Source organism: Rhagoletis zephyria, unplaced genomic scaffold, assembly GCF_001687245.7.
Source record: "Rhagoletis zephyria isolate East Lansing unplaced genomic scaffold, Rhagoletis_zephyria_1.1 Rzeph_scaffold_00093, whole genome shotgun sequence".
Taxonomy (NCBI): domain Eukaryota; kingdom Metazoa; phylum Arthropoda; class Insecta; order Diptera; family Tephritidae; genus Rhagoletis; species Rhagoletis zephyria.
In genome coordinates this window covers 512,586-522,143 of record NW_016157177.1, presented here as the reverse complement: position 1 = coordinate 522,143, position 9,558 = coordinate 512,586, and the positions used below count along the sequence as shown (strand labels likewise).

Genomic DNA, 9,558 nt, shown 5'->3' with positions numbered 1-9,558 from the left:
GTTCTCTGAGGCAGAAAATAACTTCAAAATTTATTTATAATTCACAATTTATTCATACAAAAAGAAATAAGTTATTACAAGAAAAATTTGTATTAACCAACATGTTTAAAAATGCTTAAGTAAGCTACAAAGTAATATAAAGAAATTCAGTATGCTCTTCGAGAAAATTATTTTTTTAAGAACATATAGAAGTATAATATGTTATGTATAATTTAAAAACTTTGAATCATAAACCTAATTCGCTCAACGCTCCATCGCAATTAAATCTTTCCATAACGATTCATATAATAAGTCTCCAATTTTATATCAGACGATAAGCTGTTTATTAGTTACCGCCATATTGAGTAGCAGGTTAATTTTAGAAAAGGGTTAAAGTGCATATTATTCATCTTTCTAAGAAAGGAATTAATATTATATTAAACAGGGTGTGTTATTAATCANCCGCCATATTGAGTAGCAGGTTAATTTTAGAAAAGGGTTAAAGTGCATATATTCATCTTTCTAAGAAAGGAATTAATATTATATTAAACAGGGTGTGTTATTAATCGTCTTTTTCGCCACCCTTTCCACTATGGTCGCTGATAGTGATCTTCTTTTGCAACTTGCTATACTCTTCAGTCAGTCTGTCGTATTCTTTGTTCAAACTTTCAGCTTGAGATTTCAATGCTTCCTTATCTTTCTTTTCGCGGTTCAGGTCAGATGTAAGCTCTTGCACTTTCTTACGCAGTTCATTGAGCTGAAAGTGATACATATTTTTAAAAGATTTCTTTTTATTCTAGAGCTACGCCATTAAAGAATTTCTTAAGGTTCTGGAATCTACTGATTAAATGTAGTTTATAGAATCAACACTGCTCTTTAACTCAGGCTGGCACTGAGTCCTTGTACACGTCTCCGCAAATTTAAAATCTGTGCAAGTTAGCCCGAAAGAGTAAACGGAGAAAGAATCATTCTAGATAAGTTTCGTGAAAATCAGAAATAAGTATGCGAGGCCATTTTTACAAGCGTTATTAAGCTATACTTTATTATATTGGAAAATACCTTTTGTGATTATTGGTTTATGCTCAAAGCATACTTTCCAATGCGCAGTTATCAATATATTCAAGCAAGCAAATTTCCAAAAGATTTTTGAACCATAACTGAGTAAATGTTAAAAACAAAAATCATTACTCAGCAAAAACTGACGAAAGAAGTGTGGAACCACACCTTTCGGTACAAGAACTCATTTTATACAGCCGCAAGCCAAAACGAATATATCTAATCGATAGTAACAACATGTACATGAGAATCTATTAACTTACCTCATTCAATGTCTTGTCCTCAGTGGCTTCCTTTCCTTTCTCAGTACTCTTTTCAGCCATCAAGGTGCGCGCTGCTGCTGTGGCGCTTTGTGCTTGTTTCATTGAAGCTTCACTCTGTGCCAAAAGATTTGCCTGTGCCGAAATCAATGTAACCAAACGTCTTATGACCAATACAAGAAATATGGCGAATCCAGATATGTAGAAATTGCGTTGGGCCCGGAACAGTCGCATGCTGTGTTGCATTTCAACGTTCAAGTGTTCATGACCGCCAGCTTCATGTGTGGAGTATTTCCTCATTTCACGTATGGCATCCAATAGGAATAATATCAGCACACCCATTATAAGAAAGAAATATAGGTGTGCCTGTTGGGCCAACATCGCCAAGAATTTGGATTTGAAAAGACGATTCCATTTGTACGGGCTTGCTATAGGTAGAACCAACAAGAGTACTACGGCAATTTCCGCGTACAAAAAGGAGGCAATCAAAGTCCAGACGAGACTCATTTTGATGCAATATACTTTTTTTGGGTTACTGGAGCACTTTCTTTTCAATTGATGAGCTGTAAAACGTTGAAGAGAAGAAAAAACAATAGTGTTGTATACTTATCCCTTCGCTATAATTTCTGCTTTGTCTAGTTTTGTACTATTTTTAGCTTATTACCCTAGTAATTTCAAATTCTTACTTTTTATAGATTAAAATATTTGTGAAAATTTAGTACTGCGCCGCTGCTTTTACCTCTGCTTTGGGTGAAGTTCAGCCGATGATGTGTTTTTTCAGGTAATTTCGCGAAGAAGATAGCTTTCTCATTTTCTCATAACTCCATAACCGCAAATCTATGAGGGTGAACAGGAGAACTATCTATTTGCCGGCAAAATTTTCACTTGTTCGCTAGAGCCAGGGTTGCACTATCAACGAAATATGCAAGATCACGTAGAACGCGACCGTGTATTTGTAATGGCGAAATTAGGCAACGAAGTACGTAGCAACATATAAAATTTACTGTTGACTGGGAGAGAGAAGCTACGGCAACGTCACCGTCATGCGGTAGTGAGTTTTCGTTAACACGCAAATCCCATAAGGTAGATCGTGTCAGCGTCCACGTACGTTTACGCCACGTCGTTGACTAATTTCGCCTTAACTGCTTTTAGAAAGTTTTTGGAAGCGGTTTTGTCAACCGAGCTTTTGTTTACATCACAAGCACCACTATTTTACACCTTTGCTTAATTAAAAAAAAGAGTTAATTCAAGATGAAAACACGTTATAATACATTCTAATGACAAGTTTTATACAAGGTGGAAGCAAGAATACAACAACAACCACATGTTTTTTGTATCGCGGGTGTTATTTCAAATCTCTATTCGCCCCAAAGTTTACATGTATTTTGTTTTTGCTTTGATGGGTGTGCTGTCAAATCAGTAAATGTAAAAACAAAATACATGTAAGGCGAAGAAATCAGCTGATCTAACAACACCACATTGCAAGGCGAATTTATACGAGGTGGTGTTGATGGCGAACTTAGATTTTCGCCGCGGTACTTATTAAGGTCAAAATGATGTTTGTTGTAAACAAGGCGAATTCGTATTACAACAAACACACTATTTTGACATTAAGAAGTACCGCGGCGAAAGTCTCAATTCGCCATCAACACCACCTTGTATAAATTCGCCTTGGCTTTTTATACTTTTCGTTATAAGGCTTTCGCACAAGGCGATTTTTCAGGCAACTTTTATTTGGAAGCAAAAATCGCCTCGACCGGACGGCCTTGCAACTAATCGCTTTCAACAAAGTTGGTCGCCAGCCAACTCTGAGCTCGTTCAACTTTTTTTCCTTGCAACCCTCTGTTTGTTTACATTCTGTATACATACCACCATTTTGAAATTGTATTCTGGCGAGTGGTTTGTTAAAACTTGGTAAAAAAGCACTTTTACCAACGCTTGCGATTTAAATTCATTTTAAATAATGTAAATAACAATTCGTGTTGAATCGAAAATCGCCTCGTCTGAATAGGGATGGTAACTTTTTCACTTTCAACTTCGCATTCAACTTTTGTTGCCTGTAAAATCGCCACATGCGAATGCCCTATTAGTTTTCCAGCGAAACAAACAATGTGGCATCATTCACGATAAAATTCTTCAAAACAAAACGTGCGCCGATAGCAACGTTCATTGATCAAATAATTTAAAAATTCTAAAAAAAAATAGCAATCTTCATTATAATCCAATCCTGTCCTACATTTTACGGAGCTCATTGCACAGGCCTATACCGCCTCATACCTATAAAAATCAGCATGTCGTACGAAAATTGGCTCAACTATTTACGGAGCGCTGAAAAGAATTCTATGATCAGTGGTCGATGTCGCAAAGTTTTCTACAAATTCCCTGATGGCCAGCAAATGGCTGAAGAATACAGCATGGATACAGGTATCGTACAGCGAAGAGCATGGCGTAAGTGTAAACAACTTATGGGGGAACCAGAATGGGAAATTGAATTGGGCGAAACACCGCGACAAATTAACCAATGTGCAGGTGGCGGCGATGCAGACAACTCTGCTATCGCTAATGATTTCACCTTAACGGAAAGTAATTCTGCCCCAATGTTAACTAAACGCATCACAAAGAAAAATATAGAGTGGCGTATACGTAATTTGCCATATCCCATTGAGGTTTATCAAGTGAGTGCAGATGCAGAAAAACGGGCAATCATTGTGCGGACCATAAACAAAAAGTATTATAAAGTAATCACTGTCCCCGAACTGGATCGATGCAACTTGCTACCTTCTCAAGAAAACATTTCTACGCACCATCAGTACAACACTTTAATTATAACATATAGTAAGCCAGCATTATTGAATGAAATGGAGGCAGAGGTATTAATATTATTGAAAGAAGTCGAAACGGAAACGGATATGGAGGATTTGCTGCAGGGGCTATTAGCAAAATAAAAACACTTTGTATTGTAATATGTATACTACACTGAAACTTATACATAAATTTATTTAATACACGTACTGCAGTTAACAAATTTTCTGCGCGCATGGAGATCTAATTATACTCAAAAATACTAGCAAAATTATTCTTTACGGAAATTTGCAGTTAATTCAGTCAATGCTGGCGTGGAAGCAGTAAAGGAATGATACTCGAAAGAAGGTAGTTCGAGTGGTGTCAACGATGGTATCTCGTCGTTCTCGTTTAAATAAAAAGCTGGCTTATCTCCTGCGCTCTTAGCACGTTCTTTTTGTGGCTGTTCAATTGGTGCTGCTATGTCTCTGGCGGCCGTTGCACCTTCCAAACTAGTATTCGAATTTTGTCTAAACTCTTTGCTTTCCCTACTATTTGTGCGCTTAATTGGCGAAAGATTAAGTTTTACATCGAATTCTCGTACAGTTTTATCAATTGATTTGGCTACCGACTGCGCATTGAGATTGCTGTCAGCTCTCAACAAGACTACTGGCGTATTTGTAGCTGACAATGGTACGATTTCTTTATGCTTGAGGCGTTCGTGCTGTTGCTTGTGCATTTGTATTTGACACAGCTTCCTTTGATATTCCCACTTTTGTGTATTTAACAATTCAACCGATTTGGGCATCAATGCTGCTTTAAACGCATCTTGTAAATAAATTAACGAGGTTTCTACCGCCTTATATGCATCATCATATCGATGGCGTTGGAGAAAGCGATTAGCACGCCTTTCGTGAAAGTGTGCCTGTAAACATGTTATTTTAATATCAATGTAAGCTTTGGGAAGTGATTTTATATCCTTACTAAATTCAGAGGAGCACAGTCCATTATTTGTTCTTTTAAAAAGCAGGAAATCAAAATTTCTCTGATTTCAAGTAAACAAATGCGATAACAGCAATTATTTACGCAGTTGGTAAAAACATCTGATCGCTGCCAGGGTTGCATTAAACTAATGCAGGTGTAAAAAAGTGCCGGTGAACTCCTAACATTCGGAGTACTTCTAGTACTGCCAAGTTTCTTGCTTTTAAATACAGTAGTCTAGGCTACCCAACCCGACCTCAATTAAATACAAGACCGATGGAATACAATATTGCGCTGATTGATGTAAAATTTGGGAGCGTAACGCGAATATGACGTCATCGCAGATTTACGGGTGGAGGGAACTAAGGTCGGTGTTATGCAGACAAACTTTTGTTTGCCAAATTAAATGGCGGCTGCTTAGTTTGCTCGGAGGTGGTTATGTCGAGTTTGGCACAGGGTTGCACGTTCATTATGGTTTTCATGGCTATTGCCAACACGAAATGAGAATTTCAGATGTACATAACGCGCAAAATTTAAAATTTTTGTATATGACAACACCGAATTTGCTGCAGTTTGACCAAACAAAATTAGTTTGCTGTGAGAGTCGCCAAACTCGCTCTCTCCGAGTTTGCTGCAACAACAATTGCACGCAGTTTGCCAAACAAAATTTCTGCATAACACCGACCTTAGAGAGATCTATCAGGATGTATATTATTATTGCAATCGATAGTTCGTCGATTGTTCTTCATTGTTCGTCCATTTTAAATGTTTGTTCCAAGGCAAATTTATACGAGGTGTTGTTAATGGCGAATTTAGATTTTCGCCGCGGTACTTAATGTCAAAATGATGTGTTTGTTGTAATATGAATTCGCCTTGTTTACAACAAAAACATTTTGACCAAGGCGAATTTATACTATACACAAAAAGTGAGAGTAATCTAAAAAGTAAAAAAGTGAATTAAAAGTAGGAGACAAATTGATATAGTTAGTGTTTATTGTGCTTGTGCTTATGTGAATGTGTTTTGTACATACATTTATATTCTTATTTGTCGTTAGTTTTGTTGTTGCCATTCTTTGGACTAAAAATTTTGGTTTTTTGCGTTCCTTTACTTTTTCCTGTTATTCTCTTTTAGTGAGCGCATTTCGCTTACGCTCTTGCATTTTGACACTTTTCAGATTTTAGTCCGAAAAGATAAGGAATTAACCTATTATCCGAAAATGTCTTGTCGCTCTCTTTGTCGCGTCACTATTATCTTTGCCTTAGGCGGGTTTTTCGCTCCCCATTTACGATGCGTAAAAGCTCAAACAGACGGCAGCGTTGATCCGGGTTAATCCGGATCAACTGCAGTTAATTCCCCGAGTTGATCCGGATCAACGCTGCCGTCTGTTTATGCTTTAACCTAGAGCAGCTCAATAAACACAACTTTTGTTTGGCACTCAACTTTAAATGTATCTAAATTAAACAGACGCATCAGTATGTGGCGTACAGGATAATAAATAATTTACTTGGCGGTCGGCGATTGAGTTGAAGTCATAGATATGTGTGTATTGAATTCATAATACGGGGGTGTGCACTCCTCAGCAATTAAATCTTCCGAAACTGTCGTTGATTCGTCAAATGGCATCGACTCAGTATTGACATTGATATAATCAATTAAATAAGGTCCAGAATTTGTATTTAATTTTTGCACCATCTCTATATATTCTCTGCCTGCTAGCTCTTCGGTATTTTGAGTATTTGGTAAGGAATTTGGTGGATTCAACCTAAAGTCTGCTGAGTTGAAGTGATTACTTTGACTTAAGGGCGGTATTGGTAAATCCGAAGGTGTTGATGTAATCTCCGATTCTTCGATTTGTATCGGTTCTTCTTCTACTGTTAGCATTTCCATTTCTTCGCTTTGAATGGTATTATCGTCTTCGACATCTTCTAAATTACTTAAATTGCCCNCAAGGGCGGTATTGGTAAATCCGAAGGTGTTGATGTAATCTCCGATTCTTCGATTTGTATCGGTTCTTCTTCTACTGTTAGCATTTCCATTTCTTCGCTTTGAATGGTACTATCGTCTTCGACATCTTCTAAATAACTTAAATTGCCCTGTTGTTGTTGTTGTCCATGATTTTGCTCCTGTTGATTTCGATCGTATTCCCAAACCTGTAGACGCATTAAATTTTCTTTTTTTCTTTCACACCATTCCCTTTCACGTTGTTTGCGTATTTCATCATCATTATAGAGGCATTCATTTTTGTAGCGATTTACTGCTTTTGCTAAAAGCTTTTGNTGTATTTAATTTTTGCACCATCTCTATATATTCTCTGCCTGCAAGCTCTTCGGTATTTTGAGTATTTGGTAAGGAATTTGGTGGATTCAACCTAAAGTCTGCTGAGTTGAAGTGATTACTTTGACTCAAGGGCGGTATTGGTAAATCCGAAGGTGTTGATGTAATCTCCGATTCTTCGATTTGTATCGGTTCTTCTTCTACTGTTAGCATTTCCATTTCTTCGCTTTGAATGGTACTATCGTCTTCGACATCTTCTAAATAACTTAAATTGCCCTGTTGTTGTTGTTGTCCATGATTTTGCTCCTGTTGATTTCGATCGTATTCCCAAACCTGTAGACGCATTAAATTTTCTTTTTTTCTTTCACACCATTCCCTTTCACGTTGCTTGCGTATTTCATCATCACTATAGAGGCATTCATTTTTATAGCGATTTACTGCTTTTGCTAAAAGCTTTTCCGTTTTCTCTGGTGTCCAACGTTGTATACGCCCTTGGCGTGTAAACTGGTCAATAAAGTCATGTACTGGATTCCAACGATGCATTAAAACACGACAAGGCAAACGTGTACATAACTCCTTTAGACTTGCTTCATCAATTTGACGCTCGACATCTTCACGTGTGGGAATCTGTAGAAAGGTGATGGAAGTTCAAGTGAATCAAATAATTAAAATCAATGAAGTTGATGTACTCACGAAATCCTCCACAAATTGTTTATATAAACCGGGATTTTCATTTCTTAGTTCTTCAGTTATACCGTACTCGCTCAATACTCTGTCATATGTGAGGTCTTCCAAACGGAATAGCATATTATTTGGATCCATTGGAAATTAAAAAAAAAACTATAACAAAGCACACGTTTACAAAATAACAAACGTAAATAAGGTTGCTTTAAAAATGCATTTATATGCATAAAAAATGGATTAAAATTGCACGTTGCTGTTCCACAATTTTGCGGGGTTGTGATAGGAATTTCGGACTGGAAAATAATTGCCAAAATGACGTTTTAAATCAAAACACTGCTCAAAAACTGAGTACCAAATAAATATTGGAGAATTATACACAAATCTCGGTTTATTTGGAAACAAAAACTTCGCGCGCTTTTAACAAGCCGCAAACAAATTTTCGATTTTTGACAAATGTTGGTTCCTTACGTCAATTGCAGAGCAACAGCTGATTTGAAGTGAAATGTCAATACAGACCACGGTGGGTGTTTTCGCAAGCACACCCCTGCAAAATTAAAACAAAAATGTGGACGTCGAAAATTTGTTTGCAGCGAAAATAATTTTGCATAAAATTGTGGATTAACCCAAAAAAGCAGTGTTTTGTCATTTATTTCATATCCATTATTCTACAGAAATTAGTATTTTTACGATCGATTACTTCATTTTGAATAAAGTTTCAATTATAAAATCGGCCCTTTTATGGTTGTTGTTGTTATAGCATACAAATTCCCCAAAGAGCTTTTGGGAGTGTTGCTGGAGTGACAGACAGCCTTTGGCCAGATATAAATCTGGCTCGTAAGTCCAACTCCCGCTACACAACCACTGTATATTTGCGAAAAGATTTCACAGAAGGGATTATTTTATTGCAACAGTGCCAATCTATAAAAAATCATTTTTCATAATTTGATAGTTGGGGTGTTCTGCATACCAGAGATATTTCCTCTAATTAGGCTGTGACGTTTTTAAATGCAAGACTTGCGAATTCAAATTACAAAAAGCAGTGTTGCGGCAGTACTGCGTATAAATTCAGAAATGCATCAAGCCAAAGCATCAGCTTAATGGAAGGGCCATATTTGCGCAACTAAGTCCCAATCCAGAATTTAACCGTGTTTGCGCATGTTAGATGTTTCCATCAATTATAGTTTAGAAATAAGAGACTGGTGCTTTGGCTTGATGCATTTCTGAACACATACGCAGTACTGCCGCAACACTGCTTTTTGTAATGTGAATTCGCAAGTCCTGCATTTAAAAACGTCACAGCCTAATTAGAGGAAATATCTCTGGTATGCTCCGGACTCTGCGATTATTGTTATTGTAGCAAACAAACATTTTTCCAATTCATGAACAGATATACATACATAAATATTGGTCGTTCCGGTTATCTAAAACAGATTCGTCGCACGGAAGGCAAACCCTTGGGTTGTATTATGTATGGGTGGCGGTATTTAAGCGTTTTTCGGAAACGTCAGACCAAATTATTTTACGCAAATTCATTGCCAATTT

General features: G+C 37.0%; 4 protein-coding genes across 6 annotated transcripts; 1 reads left to right on the top strand and 3 right to left on the bottom strand.

Moving 5' to 3' along the window:
* Positions 1-29: 29 nt before the first annotated feature.
* Positions 30-2,244, bottom strand: LOC108375613 (B-cell receptor-associated protein 31). Of its 3 annotated transcripts, none has more exons than XM_017631774.1 (4): positions 1,982-2,244; positions 1,299-1,858; positions 534-736; positions 30-425 (listed from the first exon to the last, which is right to left on the bottom strand). In XM_017631774.1, the coding sequence occupies exons 2-3, from the start codon at positions 1,800-1,802 to the stop codon at positions 542-544; spliced, it is 699 nt and encodes a 232-aa protein (XP_017487263.1). In that variant the 5' UTR covers positions 1,803-1,858; positions 1,982-2,244; the 3' UTR covers positions 30-425; positions 534-541. The 3 variants fall into 3 exon arrangements, with proteins under 3 accessions (XP_017487263.1, XP_017487250.1, XP_017487256.1); XM_017631761.1 differs by having other exon boundaries at positions 35-389; positions 498-736; positions 1,982-2,212; XM_017631767.1 differs by lacking the exon at positions 30-425 and having other exon boundaries at positions 525-736; positions 2,035-2,226.
* Positions 2,245-3,298: 1,054 nt separating this feature from the next.
* LOC108375588 (protein DPCD) lies at positions 3,299-4,316 on the top strand. The gene has a single exon (XM_017631734.1). It carries the CDS (start codon positions 3,587-3,589, stop codon positions 4,238-4,240), a length of 654 nt encoding a protein of 217 aa, XP_017487223.1. The 5' UTR covers positions 3,299-3,586; the 3' UTR covers positions 4,241-4,316.
* Positions 4,253-5,222, bottom strand: LOC108375577 (uncharacterized). Its single transcript, XM_017631722.1, has 2 exons — positions 5,061-5,222; positions 4,253-5,001 (listed from the first exon to the last, which is right to left on the bottom strand). Exons 1-2 carry the CDS (start codon positions 5,199-5,201, stop codon positions 4,369-4,371), a joined length of 774 nt encoding a protein of 257 aa, XP_017487211.1. The 5' UTR covers positions 5,202-5,222; the 3' UTR covers positions 4,253-4,368.
* A 951-nt stretch (positions 5,223-6,173) lies between these two features.
* LOC108375677 (uncharacterized) lies at positions 6,174-8,478 on the bottom strand. The gene is made up of 3 exons (XM_017631825.1): positions 8,026-8,478; positions 7,461-7,959; positions 6,174-6,920 (listed from the first exon to the last, which is right to left on the bottom strand). Exons 1-3 carry the CDS (start codon positions 8,152-8,154, stop codon positions 6,559-6,561), a joined length of 990 nt encoding a protein of 329 aa, XP_017487314.1. The 5' UTR covers positions 8,155-8,478; the 3' UTR covers positions 6,174-6,558.
* Between the last annotated feature and the right edge of the window lie 1,080 nt (positions 8,479-9,558).

What these genes read in the sequence shown, in the direction of transcription:
- LOC108375588 (XM_017631734.1), top strand. Translation starts at nt 3,587, where the DNA reads ATGTCGTACGAAAATTGGCTCAACTATTTACGGAGCGCTGAAAAGAAT.
- LOC108375577 (XM_017631722.1), bottom strand. Translation starts at nt 5,201, where the DNA reads ATGCAACCCTGGCAGCGATCAGATGTTTTTACCAACTGCGTAAATAAT. An exon ending in ACTGTGCTCCTCTGAATTTA is followed by an intron (nt 5,002 to 5,060) that starts GTAAGGATATAA and finishes ACATGTTTACAG; the next exon opens with GCACACTTTCACGAAAGGCG.
- LOC108375613 (XM_017631774.1), bottom strand. Translation starts at nt 1,802, where the DNA reads ATGAGTCTCGTCTGGACTTTGATTGCCTCCTTTTTGTACGCGGAAATT. An exon ending in AGGACAAGACATTGAATGAG is followed by an intron (nt 737 to 1,298) that starts GTAAGTTAATAG and finishes TATCACTTTCAG; the next exon opens with CTCAATGAACTGCGTAAGAA.
- LOC108375677 (XM_017631825.1), bottom strand. Translation starts at nt 8,154, where the DNA reads ATGGATCCAAATAATATGCTATTCCGTTTGGAAGACCTCACATATGAC. An exon ending in AACAATTTGTGGAGGATTTC is followed by an intron (nt 7,960 to 8,025) that starts GTGAGTACATCA and finishes ACCTTTCTACAG; the next exon opens with ATTCCCACACGTGAAGATGT. An exon ending in TTTACCAATACCGCCCTTGA is followed by an intron (nt 6,921 to 7,460) that starts GTCAAAGTAATC and finishes CAGTAGAAGAAG; the next exon opens with AACCGATACAAATCGAAGAA.